At 57.7% G+C, this 19,434-nt stretch overlaps 3 protein-coding genes across 3 annotated transcripts; 1 reads left to right on the forward strand and 2 right to left on the reverse strand.

The window, feature by feature from the left end:
* Nucleotides 1–1,447: 1,447 nt before the first annotated feature.
* Nucleotides 1,448–4,884, reverse strand: COL26b_006805 (uncharacterized protein; the record flags this gene model as incomplete). Its single annotated transcript, XM_053179616.1, has 2 exons — nt 1,448–4,650; nt 4,734–4,884. The coding sequence occupies 2 exons, from the start codon at nt 4,882–4,884 to the stop codon at nt 1,448–1,450; spliced, it is 3,354 nt and encodes a 1,117-aa protein (XP_053036405.1).
* Nucleotides 4,885–5,294: 410 nt separating this feature from the next.
* Nucleotides 5,295–5,726, forward strand: TXNL4A (Thioredoxin-like 4A; the record flags this gene model as incomplete). Its single annotated transcript, XM_053179617.1, has 1 exon — nt 5,295–5,726. One exon carries the CDS (start codon nt 5,295–5,297, stop codon nt 5,724–5,726), a length of 432 nt encoding a protein of 143 aa, XP_053036406.1.
* A 488-nt stretch (nt 5,727–6,214) lies between these two features.
* COL26b_006807 (uncharacterized protein) lies at nt 6,215–14,871 on the reverse strand (the record flags this gene model as incomplete). Its single annotated transcript, XM_053179618.1, has 3 exons — nt 6,215–13,198; nt 13,270–14,015; nt 14,868–14,871. 3 exons carry the CDS (start codon nt 14,869–14,871, stop codon nt 6,215–6,217), a joined length of 7,734 nt encoding a protein of 2,577 aa, XP_053036407.1.
* Between the last annotated feature and the right edge of the window lie 4,563 nt (nt 14,872–19,434).

Here is a 19,434-nt window from a genome sequence, read left to right on the forward strand (position 1 = left end):
ACAGAGCAGCTTTGCCATAGAACGGAAGGTATTCATTCGTAGGCAGGTATTCATTCGTAGGCAGGTACGGAAGGCATGAACGCGGTGACTAACTGGGCTCACCTCGGACAGTCACCGGTCTTAGGTAACCAGAACTCTCTCACCCTTGCCAGTTGCCTGCCTCTGCTGCCACAGCTCAGGTGACAATATATTATTTTCCACGTCGCCGCCGTCGCCTCCTCCATCCCCCGTTGCCCAGGGCAGAATGTTCCAGTGAGAAAAACTTCAGTGGGGTTTCTTCGAGGGGCCACTGCACTGCTGGCCAGGGCGCCCGGGCCCAAGGACGGCATGGAGGCCTGCAGAGCCAGCCTGGCCACCTGCCGCGACCTGCGCTGCCGGGTCGGGGTTCGTAGGTCCCACGACGGCTGAGAAGGAGAGGAGAGCGCCAGATCACATCGGAGGGGACCCAGCATCGTCATTGTGCCCCACACTTTCCCTCCAGGAGCTTAACCGAATCGCCCAATATCGCTTAGCGTCGAATCTTTGAATCACGGGCTGGGGGGGGGTGCCAAGCAGTAGAACAAGAACCTCCTGCTTCGATCTCAACCACGTCTCCATGCGAATCTTCATGCAAAACTTGGCTGACTGGCATATCCCGTGATAATCCTGCATGTTGGTTCTCGAAACATGCAAGAGACACTGCCAACAAAAGACAATTGAGTTTTACAACTCCTCGTCTTTGCTTTTTCTCCATCCAAGCTAACCTGACCCCGTAATCTCCTCCAACACAAGTCAGGAACGAGGTCTGACACAGTCCAAGTGACGTCGGCCTGTGATCCAATTCCCTACGTGCATTCATGCTTCTAAATTGGCCAGTAGACATGGAGAATACTCTTGTACGACCTCGATCACAAATGAAATACCCAATCTTAACAGACTAGTGAATAAACGTATAAATCAAAGAAGACAAAATAAATCTACATGCTCACAACAATTTAAACACTGAACAAAACAAGATCAGATAAGTGCACATAGTAGGAATCTGATTGCTGCTAAGACATGTCAAATGTCCCTATTAGAAGACCAGGAACAGCAATCGAGCACTTACATGACAGCAGAAATGATATGCGGAAATAATGTGCAGAGACGAAGGCAGAGACGAAGGCAGAGATGGCAGAAGGAACAGGTGGTTGTGATGGTAGCAAACACAAACTACCTATTGCTGATCTACAGCTTAATCATGAAAGTCAATGAGTAAATATCAGGTTCAGGGCTCACAGTCCGAACGTCGGGTGGCACATAATAGAAGCAGGATGAACAATGTCGAACCAAACAAACTCAGAAGAAGAGCAGAAAGACACACAAATCGGCCCCAGTTGTATACCATATACCATCTCATTTTGAGTATCCTTCCTAAACTTCCTTATTTTAATACATTAACCTCTACCCTCCCATCATACCCCCTATCTCAACCCTCCAAAGCCGCAACAACACCACCGCGACTCCACTCCCCAACCCTCTCCCGATCACAAGTCTCCCAAACCCGCCTCCTCAGCGCCCTAAACACCTTCGCCACCTCCTCGTCCCCGGCCGCCACATACCGCGCCTCCTGCGCCTCCAGCCAGCTCACAATCCCAAACCGCGTCGCCAGCGTCGTGCTCCCGCCCTCGACGCACGTCGCGCGGTACACCACCCGCAATATCCTCGTCCGCAGGTTCGCCCGCAGGTACGGATTCGCCGCCAGCGCAAACACCTTCTCGAACCACTTCTTCTGGTGGAACACGGCCAGGTCCGCCGGGCCCCGGAGCCCCTCCAGCAGGTACGCCAGCAGCCAGCTCACCTCCGTGTAGTAGCGGTCGTCGTCCGACGGCGCGCCGTGCAGGATGTCGTGCGCGAGCGGCACCTTGTCCGCCTGCCAGACGGGCCCGCGCGTGAGGAACGTGTTGACCTTGGCGTAGAGGCAGTGCAGCGGGTTGCGGAGGACGTCGAGCGCCGCGATCGCGAAGGCGACGAGCGGCGACGCGACGGGCCCGCGGGCTACTAGCGCGCGCGCCGACTCGGCCAGCTCCGAGAGGAGGAGCCAGATCTGGTCCTTCTCCTCGTACGACGACTCCTTGATCCGGGCGGCCATCTTCATGATGTTGGTCAGCGCTTCCTGGCGGATGCTGGCGTGCTCGGACCAGAGAAGGCGGATGAGCGCCGCGGCGTGGCCGTCGTCGATGAGGTCCTCGACGCTCTTGGAGTTCCATTTCAGGAGAGCCGAGTTGTCCTCGTCGTCGGCGAAGGGCACGTCGAGGATGGCTACAAGGGAGGAGTCGTCCAGCTCGCCGCCGGTGGCTGCCTTTTGTCGTTCTGGCTTGGTGGTGTCTTCGGACTCGTCCGCCTCTTCTGAGGCGTCACCGAGTAGACTCTTGTCTGACTTAGGCACAACGGCCGCGGCGCGGCCGTCGAGTATTGCAGACATCTTCTTCGCCAGCGCATCAATCGCCGCTGACGTCTCCCCCTTTGTCTTTGCACAACTTAGCACAAGCGCCAGGAACTTCGAGAGCAGCTCCAACTCCTTTTTATCCGTCGTCTTGTCAGCGATGAACGGCAGCTGCTCCACCATGGCAGCCAGTATCAAACTCGCAGAAACGTCGTCCTCTACGCTCTCCTGCATCAAGTCCACATACTTCAGGGCTGACGCGGCGCACCGTCCGGCACAGTTATCAAGATACCCCCAGATAAAGTCGATATCCTTTGCCTTGCCCTTCTTCACACCCTTCGCAGCGCGGATAAAGGGAGCGAGCCCCGTCTCCGGCAGGACGAGCTGGTGCTGCACCGCAACGGACTCCAGCACCTGCTTCAGCTTCGTCCTGCCCTGCGCGTTCTCCACGTACAACTTCAGCAGCGCGACAAACGGCGACGCCGCCAGCCCCTCCGCCTTGGCGAACCACCTCATGCCGGGCGAATACCCCGCGATCGCGATCAGGTTCTCCAGCTCCATGAGCGCGAGCGCCTGGTTCTGCGGCTCTTCGGCCGTGCCGTCGAGACGGTTGAGCGCGTTGACGAGGAACGGCGAGACGTCAAAGTTGGCGCGCAGGGCGACCTGCGGGATGACCTCGTAGTACAGCAGCAGCAGCCGACTAGCTGCCTCGCGCTGGAGCACGTTCTCCTCCGCCATGGCCTTGTAGCACTTCGTGACCTCCTTCATGTCGGGGATCTTCTGGCAGAACTCGTCAATCAGCTTGCGAGAGGCCGTGTCCCACGTGGACTTGGCCGACTCGGCCGCCTCGCGGTGCATCTTGAGAGCGACTTCCAGCTTTTGCAGCGCCAGGACGAGAATGCGGACGGCGAAGAAGGAGACCAGCGTCGACTTGTGCGAAAGACATCGCACCAAATCACGCTGCTTCAGGGGTAGCGGCAGGATGTTGTCGAGCAGGATCGACGTCGGCGGAGGCACACGGCGGTACCCGTTTGTCGGGCCAAAATGCGGTGGTAGCGGTAGATGAACGGTGTTGAAAAGGAAAGCGGCGTACCCGATCCACGTCATGGACAGCTTGGGTTCGAAGGAGAAGGATTTGTTGCCGATAAAGTAGCTCGCAACCAGCTCTGGCGCCGCTTGGAAGATGGCAACGATGAGCTCGCTGTGTTTTAGACTCGACCACGGCCGCAGCTTCTGAATGAACTCGGACAGCACAAAGTTGGCGACGGCAACCTCGTCCTTGTACTTGTCCATCCACGCGACGCGCTCCAGCCCGAAATCGTCTGAGCTCTTGACATCCTGCGCCGCCTCGTCCTCCAGCTCCTTTGGGTACAGCCCTGTGCCGGAGTACAACACCCCAGCTCCTGGGGATGTACACGCATACACCAGGAACTCGTGCACCTTCTCCTTCACCTCCCCCTCGCCATCATGCCTGTACGCATACAACCCCGCCAATCTGTCCAGAGTCTTGGTGTTAAACGCGCGAAACTTGACCTCCCTCGGCAGCTTCTCGTCCAGCAACACGTGCTTCTTCAACGCATCCAGCATCTCCGAGATCAAAAACGGCGGGTCGTCCTTCAACAGAAACGTCAAGTGCGAGAACACCTCCTTCAGCATCAATAGCTCCTTCTTCGCCTCGGACGGCAGGTACTTGAGACAGCTCAGAAACAGCTTGATCGCGTTCGTCCGCACCGACGGCTTCGACGGGTCCTCGAGCCCTTCGGATCCCAGGTGCCGGATCTCGAGGTTCCGCGCGAAGCTCGCAAACGTCGAGTCCCGCGCGCGGAACACCCGCCGCGCGAGCGCCCCGCCGTCGATCGTGACGACCTCGCGCAGCAGCCGCAGCGTCGGCGAGATGACGTACCCGCTGCCCTTGGGCGCCGAGAGGTTGCGCGCGACGAGCTTGAGCTGGCGCTCCTGCAGCAGCGTGCGCGCCAGGTCCAGCGCCCGCGGGAGCAGCTCCAGCGACGAGGAGGCCACCTGCAGCAGCAGCGCCAGCACGGCCGGCACCGCCGACATGAGACCCTCGTTGTTGGCCTGCGCGCCGAACGCCCACATCTCCATCAGGTCGGGGAGATACACGGCATCCTCGCTCGTGTCGCGGGGCTGCGCGGCGACGAGGTACTCCCGGAGGAGGGCGAAGCGGTCGCTGTTGTCGGCGTCGGGGGTGTTGAAGCCGTCGAGGAAGACTTTGAGGGATTGGATGCCTTTGGGGTAGATATATGGTCAGCCAAGATGGGTTCTGGACCAATATGCGCAGGCAATTGGGGAAAGGATGACTTGAACTCACCATGTCTCGCGCGCTTCTGGTCCTGGTCGAAGGTCAAGAGGCCCTGCAGCTGCCTCGCAGTGTTCACCTCCTCAAAAGTCGGCGCTTCGTGCACGACCTTCTGCCTCTTGCGCGCCGCATCGTCGGGTCCGCGCGACGGTCGTTTGGGCATGATTTCGGTGGTGTTGAATTGAGATTTTGCGAATGTAGAGATCTCCTCTCTCTCACATTCCTGCTCTCTCACTAGCTTCACGGCGAGAACGAGCCAGTGGATAGACCCTTCAAGAAATAAAAAGTTCTGCCAGCACCCACCGCTCTATCTTATCTACCGCATCGGGATTAGCGCGGGGACTAATCTAGCGGGGCCGTGGACCCGCAATGACATTTCGCCGTGCGGCGCGCCTACCTACGCCTAAACTTAACCAACCAACCAAACTCTCGTCCAAATTTCTAGAAACACCATCCTCTCCATCGCGACTCTCCCATCTTTAACCCAAACAATAACCTCCCCCGCGAACACCCTCCCAGACGCCACAAACCCACCACGAACCACATTCCACCACCTCCCTTAAAAAAACAACCATGGGCTCCATCGTCATCCCCCACCTCAACTCCGGCTGGCACGTCGACCAGGCCATCCTCTCCGAGGAGGAGCGCCTCGTCGTCATCCGCTTCGGCCGCGACTACGACCCGGACTGCATGCGCCAGGACGAGGTCCTCTACCGCATCTCCGACCGCGTCAAGAACTTCGCCTCCATCTACGTCTGCGACATCGACCAGGTCCCCGACTTCAACCAGATGTACGAGCTCTACGACCCCTGCACCATCATGTTCTTCTTCCGCAACAAGCACATGATGGTCGACTTCGGCACCGGTAACAACAACAAGCTCAACTGGGTCCTCGAGGACAAGCAGGAGCTCATCGACATCATCGAGACCGTATACCGCGGCGCGAAGAAGGGCCGCGGTCTGGTCGTCAGTCCCAAGGACTACTCTACGAGGCACCGATACTAGAGAACATCACACATGGGGTTCTCGAGGGAATCCCCGTCAGTGGGCGGCGCGGACACCAGCTTCTTATTTGCATCGCGACTGCGGGAGAGAGAGAGACAGGAATGATATCCCCGGGGCAAAAGTTATAGGGTTGGTCTCACAAAATTTCAAGAATCACGTTTGAACCAGAAGATGCTAATACTGTGTGATTCCCAAAAGAATCGTGTAAACTTTTTCTTGCTTCTTTTTCGTCATTAGGTAAGGTAAGGTACGCCCCCCTCCAGTCGCCTCTTCTCCTCTATTCATCATTGGTCGTGATATGAAGATACGTAAGTTTCGTCTGTTTACATGCAATCGCACGCTCCATGTCCCAACGTAGTAGTTAAAATGCTTCGCCTCTCCGGTTGCTCTCTTACATCTTCCTCCAGAAGGGGACGTGTGACACGCGCCCCTGATTACGTAGTAGTAGAATCACAAAATATGAATCTCACATGCTCGTCCCCAAACCTCTACAACATCTCTCCCTGAGGAGGCATCTTCGTCAAGTAGTTCGTAGGCACCTTCGGGACCGCCTGCGCGGCCGCGGCTCGTTCGGCTCGGAACAGCTCCTGCTGTCGGTCGCTCTCGCGCGATCGGCCGCCCGTCAGACGGCGCATCCTCGACCTCGTGCTCTGCGCGAGCGGCTTGATCATGTTCTCCAACGAGAAGGAGCCCTCGCCGCCGTGCCCCGTGCTCGGCCGCTCGTCGTCCGCATCCGAGAAAACGTCTTCGGGGAACTCGTCGTCCGACGCGAACTCGCTAATGTGCGGCTGGTACGACGCAGGCGCGGACGGGGACGTGATGGACCGCAGGTGAAGACCCGGCCGCGACCCGCCGTTGCCCGCCATCAACCCGCCCGCCGACGCGCTAAAGGCTCCAGGATTCATCGTGTTGGAGCTGCTCGGATCCCTTGCCGTAGCTGGTGGCCTGTCAGTAAACCCATTCTGGAACGTGCTGTTGTTGGAGGCCTGGTGCAGGATTGGCAGGATTTGCTCATCATACAGCTGCGCCCCGGACTCGAAGCTGTCCGGCGAGAACTCGGTGATGGTCTTTGACGAGCGGCCGTCGCTGGGCGGGCTCGTTCCGAGGTCATCGAAGAAGTCGTCGAGGCTGTCCAGCTTCGTCACGAGATCGCCGAGGTGGCCGTCGCCACGGCCCTCGTCCGACATCATCGTCTCGGTGCGGTCGGGCATCTGGTGGAAGTAGCTGTAGGGGAAATCGTCCGTATGGAACTCGACGTCGGGCGTCGGCGTTGCCTCCGTCATGATACCCTCCGCGGTCTGGCACATGTAGAACGCTGCGTGGATGTTGGCGCGCGTGAGATCCGTCTTCTTGGCAGGGATGGGGATGGCCCAGCCGGATGCTTCCGGGATGCCGAACAGGCTCTGGGTGCGCTCGTATTCCTTGCGGATCGTCTTGGACGTCGAGCGCGTCATGCTCATGCGCAAGTGCTGCTTGTCCATGGCGCTGCCCGACATTGTCATGATGTTGTCGAGGACCTCCAGCGCCTCCATACAGAACTCGGTCTGCAGCAGACGCAGCAGAGGCGAGATAAGATCCGATCCGTGTCCGGCTAGCTCGGGCTTGCGCATGTCGATCTCGGGTATAACGATGCTGAGGATGTTCATTGTCTTAAGTTTGACCCAGGCCGTGGAATTGGTGAGCAGGCCCATCAGGAAGATGACCATTTTGAAGTCCAGCTTGGGCAGGAAGTGGTCCTTCAAAGCTCCAAAGAGACGGCTTTGAAATTCTCTGCTGTTGCCTTGATATTTGAAGGCAACGTATTCCTCGAGGACAACAGAGATGTTGCCGAGGCCCTGAGCTTCCGCAACCGCACATAGGATCTCAGCAGACTGCAGAACGGACTCACTAGGCTCATCCAGCTCCATCTCGTGCAGGAAACGGGGAAAGTTGGCTAGGATGGCAAAGAAGACCCGGCTATCATCTCCAATGAGACCGTCACTCGGCAGCTGGACCAGCTTGTCGATGGTGCTGAGGGTCGCCTCCATACATACTGAAGACCTTAAGCCCTTGTGTAGAAGAGATTGCAGACCCTCATATTGCCCATCCCATCTCGACGGCTGGCCGTCAAGTAACATACGGCGAACATGCGGCAGCTGGAAATCGACCTTGGAGAGGAACTCGTTGAGCATCTCCACGGCCTCCAAAAACTCGCGCTCGTTGATCGATTCCAGACAAGCGCAGGTCGTCCAGAACAGCTGAGGGAAGGTGAGCAATTTGTCGGCATCGAGCTTGAGGATGAGTGTCTTGAGCGTCGTGAGAATCTCCATGGCGAAAGTCTGGATCTCGGTGTCTTCATCAGCAATTGTATTGGACAAGCGAGCGAGCATGTCGCCTAGCATGAACTGATCCAGCGAGGTGAGGATGCATCTGAAAATCTGGAAAGACCGGCAGGCAAGGTGTCTCACGGGACAGGAGGTCGCCCATGTCAGTGACAGTCTGCCCCACTGGTCCTTGATGCCGGGATACGTCATCTCAAAGGTCTTGACGACTTCGGCCGTGAGGAACTCCATGCTTGGGGGGACTTTGTTGTCATGGTCGTCGGCCTTGCCGTTGCTGTCCTCATAGCCCCAGACGACGGAGCGATCGTGGCGACGGATGAGGTCGATGAGATCCTCGATCGACGCTCGAGCCGTGGGCGGAGTCTGGTCATCTAATTGCGAGATGACGAGCTCGTGGATCAAGTGGACTAGCATTTCCCTGGCTTGCTCTTGTACAAGAGGCGTGTAGTGGTCCCAGAGAACGGTGACGACTTGGAGGAGCACCGGGACGTTGTCCGGGGTCAAGTGCACGGGTGACACCATGAGGTCCACCAAGAGGATCAGCGACAGCTGTCCCAAAGAGAACCCAGCTTGCTTAGTGCCGACAGGGAGGGCTTCTCCGAGGTCTGCACAGTAAGGTAGCAGACCGATGTCGGGCGGCGGCGGCATGGCGTCCTTCTTCTCATTTGGCACCATAGCCTTGGGGGTAATCTGCATGAGAAGGAACTCGACAACCTTCATCCCAGGGGTGCTTGTCGTACTGGAGAGGAAGACCACGATCTGCTTGGCATATTCAACAAAGTTCTGCTCTCGGCGCTCGAGGCACAGCGAAATGATGAAGTCCAGAATCAACCGCACGTTTCCGGGGTATGGCCCCGTAGCGAGAGCCTGCCACAAGGCCTGGACTTCGTTGTGCAAAGCGCCGCTGGACTTGATGGTGATTTCCAGCAGGTTGGCCAGGAGAACGTATGACTGAGCAATCGGGCCGCCGTTCGGATCGACCTTGAGCTCGATAGACTGAATCCAGGGTAAGATGACAGCAATTACGTTGCGTTGGGATGCCGCTTGAAGATCCTTGAAGTAGAGCGTAAATTCGGAGAAGATGTGGAAGGCCAACTCCGTGTGTTGCTTGGCGAGTCGCTTGGAGATTTCGAACTGAGCGAGCTTGTACACAGCCTTGGTCTTGTCCGAAATACTGATGTCGTAGTCTTGAATCTTGGAGGTGCGGCCCGGCTGTTGTCGCTCTTCGAGTGCCCTCAGAACGCGGGCGGACTTTGATCGGATCTCGCTTTCATCGTTGCCCAAGGTAAAGAGGCAGAGGCCGAGCAGCTTCCAAAAGGGGCACGAGTAGTCGAGGTGCTCCAGGAGGACCTGAGTGACCACTGCAAAGTAGCTCTCCTGAACCTTGGAAACGTCCGTCAGGTAGCAACGCGCGATACAATGCTCCAACAGATACGGGTACTCTTGGTTATGGACGATGAGGTTCTGCAGAGCTCTCCGTCCGATTACGTTCATTCGGTCGCTGCCCGAGTTGAAAATGGCCTCGATCCACGCCAGCATCCTCCGGACGTCGAATTGGAGCGTGTTGCCGCTCTCCGTGGTGATGCTCATCGGACCGCCGCAGAGTGCTGCCATAGCACTCAGCGCTGCCGTACGCAGGTTGCGCTTCTCGATCTCCATGGCCGCGGTGACTGTTCCCCTCTCGCCCAGGGACTGCTGGTCGATGAGGGACTGTCTCATGGTATCTTCGCGGACCCGGATCTGTGTCTGGTTCGGCGAGAAGCCGCACCAGTCTTCCATCAAGGAGAACGCGGACTTCCTGGACTCAAACGTCATCCAGCGAGAAGGATCCTTGGTTCTGTTGATGCCTTCGAAGAGCTCCTCCATGAGACCGCAGTAGTGGCGCCTCAGCTTCTGGAACTCCCAGTCCATCTGCACCTCGCCGTCCATGAGGAATAGCTTCAGGTCTCTCGTGTATGTAACAAGATTGGTCAGAACCCACTCGTCGTTGTAGACATCTTCTTGCTTGAGGAAGTGGCAGGTCAGCTTGTACACGTGCGTAATCTCCGTCCTGAGCAGGTCCATCTTGCGGTTGCGTCGCGGGCTGCTGTTGGTACGTTGATGGATGCGGGCGCGGGCTTCGTCGTTGCAGCGCGACACTTGCCCGGCCAGCTCCTCCAGAAGCGTTCGGTAGATGTGGATGTTGATAGAACCCATGGCGAGGACCACTGCGTCTCGCACAGAAGCCGAGGAGACGGAGAGAAGGGGGATCAGGTACTTAAATAGCACCCGAGCTGAGACAATCTTGTCTGCCGAGGTGGGCTTGGACGTCTTTCGGGTATGCTGTGTCCCTTGCGGGTTGGCGGGAACGACAGCTCCCGGGTCGGCCAATGTCGTACAGGCGAAGATGAGGTAGAGCTTCCACTGTTCCACAAGGATCTCGGGTTGTGTCGTCGGTGTCCTACCGGCGATGCGGGCGCTGCCAGGATCAGATCCGTAGTAGAGGCCCCTGGAAGGCTCCGAGAGAAGCACAATGGCCTTGTACATCTGCAGGATTCGGTTGCAGATCAGGTCCCGGCCAATGGTGACTGTGAAGGGGCATTTCTCGTACGCTATGCGGATCAGGTTGGGGAAGAGCTTGAACCACAGCGTGGTGTCGTATGACACATCGCTGGTGCACAGCTCCACGAGTGCGCCGCGGTTGTTGCTGTTCTGCATTCCCCTCTGAAGCCTGCTGCGTTCAGCGACCGACAGACCCTCGTCTTTGAAGTTCATCACCTGCATCGAGTCGTTCTCGAGAATGTCAATGACTCTCAGGGTGTCCTTGTCTTGATTCTGCAAGGCCTTGTCGAAATCGGTGATGAGTCGGAGAACCGTAATGGCAAAGTATCTCACCCTCCGAGACTGCGAGCAGAGGAAGAACAGTCCGTGGGCCTCTGCCTGATCTACTTCTGCCCAAATACCAGACAGATCGAGTTTCGCCCCCCGCTTGTCGCTGGCCTCGAGTTGGTCAATCGAAGCATCTCGAGTCTTTCGCCGGATTTCCTCGATCCAGATTTGTAGTAGCTCAACATACAGGCGGAGAGTGCTTTCAATGTGGCCAGGGCCGAGCATCCCCCCGTCGGACATGGTAGAATATCGGTCGTCAAAATTAAATATGAACCTCGCAAAGCCCATTGTGACCTGTTGGGCATGGGCCTGTCTCGCAATTGCCTTGAGCGACTGGGCCGACGAGAACGCGACATTGGACTGCACGTGTGCAGTTCCAGTACAGAGAAGGTTGATTAATGAGTTGAAGGGTATATCCACAGAGAGACAACGGGGCAACGCTTGAACCGCAACATGCAATAGCTCGTAGAACGCCTGTTTGTGATCTGCGGGAGACTGATGGTCGTCTCGCCGCGAAAAGTTAAATGTGTCCGCAATGGGAGTCTTGGGGCCGGGGCTGTTGAACTTTTCGTCCAACACAGCCTGGCCGCCAAAGGTATTGTCGCAAATAATGGTAATTTTTCCGAGTATCTCGCAGAATTTATGATAGTATTCCCTGACCACGTCGCTGAGGGCTGACGTGCGCACAGGGCGAGAGAGTTGTTCGCCTTCTCCGGCCGCGGAGGTGCCCAGAGAATTATGTGGTGATGCCATGACGGGTGATGTAGGGACGCGTTCTGGCGGCGATGGTGGCGGGAATGCGACTGGGAAGGGTGGCCGTCCCTGATCCCCGTTTTCGAGGTCGGCCATGATGGCAAGGAAAGCTCTGATGCCAATGACCATCCGATCCGGGTCCAGCTGCTCAACCTTGAGCTCCTTGTTCGTCACAAACACCTCGGCGTTGATGAGAGGGAAAATGACATGCTTGAAGCAGTATTCCGGCTGTTTGTAGCCGATGATTCGGATGATTTGGATAATGGGCTCCGCAACAGCTGAATCGGCGGCAATGAGACTTCGCTTCGTGGGCGGCAGGACCAACTTCATCACCTCGTCTAGTTTCCTCGTCGTGTTTGGTAGGGAATCGTTTGTTCGGTAAAGATATGTCCACAACAGCCTCGAAATGACCTGGAGACAGAGTGGGCGGGTGAAGCGATCCTTCAGCTTCGGCTGCAGTGGTAAGATCAGTTGGAGCCATTGGGATCCGAAAGTCTCAGGCGTCGATACGCAGAGCATGGTCGCCGTCAAGGGGAACGCAAAACCCCAGTGCCGGGGCTTGATAAACATTTGCGCCAGTCGAGGGCCAATGGCACCGAGAACCTCGATCCATTTCGGATGAGCCAGGTCCTGGTTCGTGGCCTTGGACGCCACCGAGAGGAGCAATACTTCGAGCACCTGGCAGAAAGCCGTCTTTACGCGCTGGCCGTGGGAGCGGTGAAAAAGGCGTCCAACGATGACGAGAAATTCGCAACACTGTTCCCAAGCTTCCTGCGGGACCATGTTGACCTTGAGGTGCTTCATTCCGCCCAGAACCAGCTCAATCTTGCCCTCGGCATCGCGGCCAGCCGGGGAAGTCGGGCTCTTCACCACCAACTCCTGGAGGGTTCGTTCGATGTCGCCGAGAAACCTGTCCGTGACCCCCTTGAAGTTGATCTCGCTCATTACGCCTAGCAGCTGGGCGAAAAGATTCCAATTGGCGAGCTTCAGGGGGCTGACCATCAGCTGATCGGTATCGGCGATTTTGAGCTGCCCAAAAATAATGCCCTCCAGCTTCTCCTCCATCTCTAATGTCAAAAACGGAAGACTCGTCTGGCTGATGACCTCCAACAAGACCCGACACAGGATGTAGATCGAGACCGTCGAGCGGCGTTCGGCGTGGGCGACGAATTCTTGTCTGGCAGCAAGGGAGGTCTGCGGACTCGTGAGCCCGTTGTCCATCTGTCCTCCGCCGGACAAGGGCTGGAGCGGCTCGGTGTTTCTGCGCTGGAGCGGTACGGGAGCAGCTCCTCCCCTCGACTGCTGCAGCTGGCTCCGCGCTTCGTTGGCGGCGTCGCTCTTGCTTTTCCTCCACAGCATCATGGAATCTATCAGGGGTTTCGGTCGTGGTCGGGCGATGTGGCCTAGGGCGGTAATGATCTGATCGAAGGAGGGATCGACTCCGGGGCCGCAGATCTGCTCGACCTGCGGCTCGGGCTCGAATGGTACTGTGATGCAGTCATTGAGCTTCTCCTCGGCTTGGGCGATGAACTAGAACACGCAATAATCATCAGTGACTGCGATTACACAGATTGGCCGGCGCAAGGGGGAAAGGGCCATACGGATGTGAAGAGCACATGCAGCGCGTATTCCCCAACGGTCTTCTGCTCGTCCTTGTGGTGCCTCGAGGAGTGTGAGTGGTGGTGCGCGTGGTCGCGTCTCGACTTGCTGTGCATTCGTTCCATTTTCCGCTGCGTAAGGGAAGGGTTCGTGAAGTCGGTCGCGGAAGAGGTCCTCTCGGGGACGTGAGGGCCGCCGGAGGAGTTGACGGTGGTGCCGGACAGGGCGGTGCCGGGACGCGGCCCCGGGGCCGCGTCCGGGTCCAATCGCCCGACGGCATGCATGTCGGGACGGTCTGAGGAGGCTGAGGTGAGGCTCGCGCCGGCAGCGGCAATCATCTGCGGGCTGAGGGGGCTCGAAGAAGAGCTGGCGTGACTTCCATTTCTAGAGTGTTGGATGCCGTGGACTATAGAGGTCTGGCGGTGATGGCCGTAGGAGGCGCTCTTGGGGTCGACGACTCGCTCGATGACGCCGCCGATGGCAGAGCGCGACTGAGAGTGGTTGTGTATTATCCGAGGCGAAGTTAGGTTCGAGCCGGCGACCGGGGGCAGCGGCTGGGAGAGCTTTTCGATGGAGGACTCGCGGGAGTGGGTGACGGAGCGAGGATGCGGTTCCAGGGCGGCGGGCCTCAGGGTTCGGTCCCAACCGTCGTCCTCCTCGTCTTCTTCGTCGAGTGTGGTGACGGATCGCGGAGAGAACTTTAACGGCGGTTCCTGCAAAAGATCGGGCAGCGTCGTCTGGGACGGAGCTAGACGAGACGACGTCTTATGGTCAGTGACAGGCCTTTCCCCTCTCTTGTGAAACAACTGGCTGCGTGTAGGGACGGAGACGGGGTGGAGGTTTGGATGCGTTAGACGTTTTGAAGGTGCACAGATGTAAGGCCCGGCACACACCAACGCAAGCCTAGGGCCGGGAGAAGGGGGACGGGGGGCCTTAGAGGGAGAGGAAGGGGATGTCGATGGAGTAGAAGGGGGGAAACAATGGTATGTAGGGCGCAAGGCAAGCGAGAGGCCAGCGCCGGGGAGAAGGGCAGTGAAAGCAGAGAACAGAGAGCGGCGCACACACGGCACACGGCACAGCAACGCCAACAATAATAACAGTAACCCGATGGTGTTGGTGGTCGAAAGGTGTAGAGCCGGGAGCAAAGCACAGCACAGCGCCCACCAACGGTACAGAGCGAGGCAGCGAGCAGAGAGCAAAGCGGCGCGAGGCTGGTTTAGACCCGTGTCTGTGTGCCCTTAGAGCGGGTGTGCTGCGCGTGTGTGGATGCGGCGGATCAGGGTAGCGGCGGTGGTGGTGTAGTGTACTCCCGATCAGTAGTCGACCGAGGACGACGGCTCACAAGTAATCGGGTGAGGCGAGGCCAGACCAGACCACGGCAGGCCGGAGAAGAGACGACACGAGACGAGATGGAGGGCAGCGAAACGCCCATGTATCCATCATCCACCGCCGCGGCCCGTCAAGGTATCAGGGAAAGGCGCGGTACGTAAGGCATGACGGACAGTATGCGCATACGCTTGTATGTTTGTGGTGTGTGATGTATGGTGCGGCATATGGGGGAGGTGAGGTAATGTGTGTAATGCAGGCTTATACTACTCACCCATTGTCGCGTCGGATCGAGTCCCATGATCCGGGTCTTACGACATTCGAGGTTCGTGTTACCGTCACTGGCGGCCGGCAGGAGGAGGACAGGTGGACGTGAGGGACGGAGTCGGAGGGCGGAGGATGACGATAGAAGGTTTTAAAAAAGGAAAAAAAAATATGAAGAGGCGGCGGGAAAAAAGGGATTCGGAGTGGGTGTGCTGGATGGATGAATGACGGATGGGAAAAAGGAGACAGAAGCTGAACGGGAGGAACCTCATTCAGTCAAAAAGGCTGAAGTGAAGAGGCAGGCAAATGGTGGCAGCGAGGCCGAGCAGTCCAGTCAATCAACAGCCAGAATCGGTTTTAATCAATCAATTCAATCAATAAAACGAAGCAAGCACCACCACTTGACGTCGGCCTCTGCCTTATTTGACAGAGTCCTCAAAGGTGGTTGGTGAGCGGGTGAGAGACACTCGCACATCGGTACCGGGAGTGCTACATTAACGGGCACAAGGCCACCATGTGCTCCTCACTTACGGGCTCCTCCATACGCAGCAAGTGACCTGGCAAGGGCCATTCATCATTTCTGTGGACGGGACTGCTGGATATGACCAGCGAGTAGCATCCGGGCCAGGGGAGGAAAAGAAGCATAAGGCAAGGTATCCGTAAGGGGAGGCTCAGTACCCTCAAGCGAGCCCGTAAGGTCCTGGATACCTCTGCTTCTTGCGTCAATACGCCTGTCAACAGCCCTGTAGTCGCAGCGGACCAAGTACCTCGTCCTGATGGTCCTGCTGTCGGTTTGGTAGGGATGACCTGCGGTACACACCTCACAGGGTAAGTCATCCGATCCGAACTTCGTGCTTTTCTTCTGCTCAGGGTCCCCGTTCGATGCCCTCATTCGTCGTCGACAGGCCTCACACCACCATGAGCAGAATGCCAGGAGCCCAACCCATGCCGATGTCATGCTTCTTGCTGTCGTCTCCTGTTCTTGACTTTCTGGCCTCTGTTCTGTGGGTGGGACAATCGAAAACAAGACTGCCATCTTTTCTGACAAAAGATGAGATCACACTCTGCACCATCGACTGGGACTTTGGGGGGAAACGAAGCCTGGGCCATCATCCTTCATCCTTGGCCGGCGCGTCTCCCGCTGCACGCTTCCCGCTGCTGGTTCCTGGGCCGTTGCGCTGCTGCTGCTGCTGCTGCTTCGGCGTCCGTACCAGTCCACTCAGGCCCATTTCAGGTGTCAAGCCTGAGCCAAACCCGCCCCTAATAATCATCCTGCCTCGCCCACAGTCCGCACTCCGCAGCCCAATTCAAGGACCATCACATTTTTCAGAGAGGCATTGGCCACGCGACAAGGGCTGTCTATGCAAGGGCAGCTGCCAATCAAAAGCCTCCATCGGCGGGTGGACGAGGGGCAGTCAAGGGAAGCATTGGTCCCTGAGGGTCAAGAACCAAAAAGCCAAGAGGGAAGGGAGGGGGGCACCATTGACAACGGATGGACCCTCACCCCTTTCGAGTGGCCCTGGATGCTTGCTGGGAGTGACCTGGGGCGGCAACTTTGGCCGATTCCATCCAATCCAGCCGGGCCATCTCGTGTTGCGCATCAGCTTGCAAAGTGAAGATGAAGTCACAGGCCCAATCGTCAATGCCCGCCCTGAAGGGGAATGGTCCAAGAGATATCCGGGGCTAACGCAAGGGGCAAAAGAGCGCGGCGCACTGCCTATCGCTTGGCGGGAATTTTCTCTCGACCTCTGCGATCTGAGCTTCTAGCCCGTGGCTTTTTTGAAGTGCTCGGGGCCCGTGTCGGCGGCCATGCAGACGGCCACGCAGCATTGCAGATTTGACCTGATGCGCGGCCTTCGGTAGTGGCCGCTCCCGCCGGCCGACGATGAACTCTAGAAGCAGACCCGCGTCTCATCGCCCACAGCCGATCCGACCGAATGGGATGTGCAGTGGTTCATCTCTGCCGCTGAAGATCAACTCTGCCGAAGAAGGGACGAGATTGAGAACAGCGAGAGTTTGTCGCACGCGAGACGAGGTTGCGAAGCTCACACTTGACAGCCACAAGCTGAAGACGGATAGCGGCACCTGCAGGACGATTATCATTTCTCGGAGAATAGTCCGCAGCAGCGCATCATACATGTGGGCTGGAAATAAAATATCCGAACAGTATCGACCCCGGCTTGAATGAAATGAGCCAAGGGCAATTATTGGCATCGCCAATTCTAGACTCGATCATCACGACCATCGATTGCACCTGACCTGCACCGGTTCGCTGCTGGTGCTCCTCGGACCTCACCTGCAGGTGCGAGGAGTCGAATATAGTAGTGTGCAGCGTGCGGCTCGCGCAACATGACGACACCTTTTTCGATCATAGTTGTCCGTACCCAATAGTGAACGTAACATGCCGTGAGACGCACGCTGTCGAACAGAGAAAAGAAACGAAAACATTCGATCGTCGCAGCGGAGAGACCAACCGAAAAAATGAACGACTTGTCTAGAACTTTTCGTTGGGGGCCAGGGAGAAGAAAAACGTGCGACAGCGAGCGGACGGCATGCTGCGTCGCGACGGCAGCGGCTGGCGATGGCTCCTTTTAATAGATGCCCCTGGGCTTGCCTGTCAGCCCTCTCATATGCAAGACATGCGATCTTCTCAGGGTCTGCCGCCTCGTGTGCCTGAATGCAATGGTGATGTCGCTTGCAATTCGCAATCCCGTCGATGGCACAGAGCCGTGGGCTTAATCGGCGATAGACGAAAGCGAGACGATGGCTGGGGTGGGATCCAGGTGGGCATTCACCGGCGGAGGGTAGCGAGAGGACTGTGTGAAGGTCCGAGACCGAAGTCGAAGAAATGCGGTGAAACCGATGTTGGACAGGCCGGAGTGGCCAGGTGGCCCGAATCCCAGGTCCATAATTTTCAACGAAGCCTGGCACGAATGCCGCCGATGGAAGTCCGGTTTCACGGCGGGTTATTCGGGTTGGGCCAGCAGGCGACCTAGCTGGATGAAGGCAGACAGTGACGATCTGCAATGGCCCTTTAGCGACTGCCGACCGGCCCGGCATCATGGGAGGAGCGGACTCGAGTATTCGTCCGGGGCGCCGACTCCACCAGGCGGACAATCGTGGAAATCGCTCGGCCGAGAGTTAGAGGAGTACATGCCGACGCAGGTCCGCTGTGGTTCATGCACCACGCGTATTCGTGTTCGGGCATGTACTCTCTACCAGTCCGATGTCCCTGTCTCTTCCATTTCGACGACAGCCTTGAACTCGACGGACGGTGGTGATGCCGCAGCCAAGAAGCGGGATTACCGTTCAGAAACAGGCGCAGAGGGTAGGGTGGTGGCATGGCCCGCGCCGTCGGTGCTGCGCCTGACACAGTGTCTGGAACCTGGGCGGCCCTCCATGCTTGAGTGGTGCGCCGATCTCCGCGAGGAATCAGGGACGTAGGTAAGGTGAGTAGAGTTCGCGGTTCGTACGTCAGAGGCGGCAGTACGTAATCGAAAGTGTGGCTGTCATTGATTGAGGCCGCTGACGCTGGAACTTGATGCCGGCGTTGTGGACGCGGAGTCGCGGACGCAGACGGGACGAAACCATGTGGTGGCCCGGAATGGAATACCGCTGGTCCCTGCGACGGAATCCGAGGACGCGGAAAGTGATGGAAATAAGACGTTCGAGTAAGGCGAGGGAGGGGATGTGAGGCTGGGTAAGGTAGCGGGCCAGGCACGACACGGCAACCCCCACGACGACGGAGAGGGCTCCTTGGCTTTGCCCGTGGCTAATCAATGAGGCACAGCATTCGCAACTGCCGTGGGCGTGGCCGTGCTCGTGGTCCGCGGGATGGCCTCATGTAATTAGCAGCAGCAGCAGAAGCAGAAGCAGAAGCAGGCTGACAGCAGCGACAAGACGAGGCAAGACATACAGACACACAAGACATAAACGACGGCAAGCATGGCGCGTGCTCGTTATCGGTCTCGCGGGGTCCCCTTGGCTCGCTTTCCCCATCCCAATCGACGTCGGCTGGCAGACGGGATCCATCGTGATCTCCATCTAGGCATGCATCGTCTGCCAGTCGGCTGCGCTGTCATTGATGATTCAACGAGATGCCCGAGTCAGATGTGCGGTTGCATTGCTTGAGTGCCTGCTTCACCGGTCAGACCCGACCGAGGCTGTCAGAAACAAACCACCTGGATTGGATGGAGTACCTTAGCAGCGTAGCAAATACCCGTTGGCTGGTAAACTGCCCGGGAAAAGAGTTGTTACTCTACTGCGTAAGGTGAAAGAGTCGCGCTTCTGAGCTTTCCATGCGCTTCTGTTGCTCTCGCCAAGTGCAAGTGTCATTGCCATTGACCGTTGCCGCACCACGCAGACAATGGAAAGTGTAAACTTTTTTGACGGCAGCGGCCTGGCGTGGCTCCATTCCGGCTTCGACCCCTCGAGACCCACTCGAAGCTGTCCAAAAGTTCGTCTGTCCCACCTGAGTGGTCCAATCAGCGCCTGACTAAGCCTTCGGACTGGGGACGGACCGGCGGAGGCGTGGACAGAGCGAAGGCGGGGGTGGGCAGAATGGATGACTGTCCGGG

Source organism: Colletotrichum chrysophilum, assembly GCF_026319265.1.
Source record: "Colletotrichum chrysophilum strain AFK26 chromosome Unknown scaffold_52, whole genome shotgun sequence".
Taxonomy (NCBI): Eukaryota; Fungi; Ascomycota; class Sordariomycetes; order Glomerellales; family Glomerellaceae; genus Colletotrichum; species Colletotrichum chrysophilum.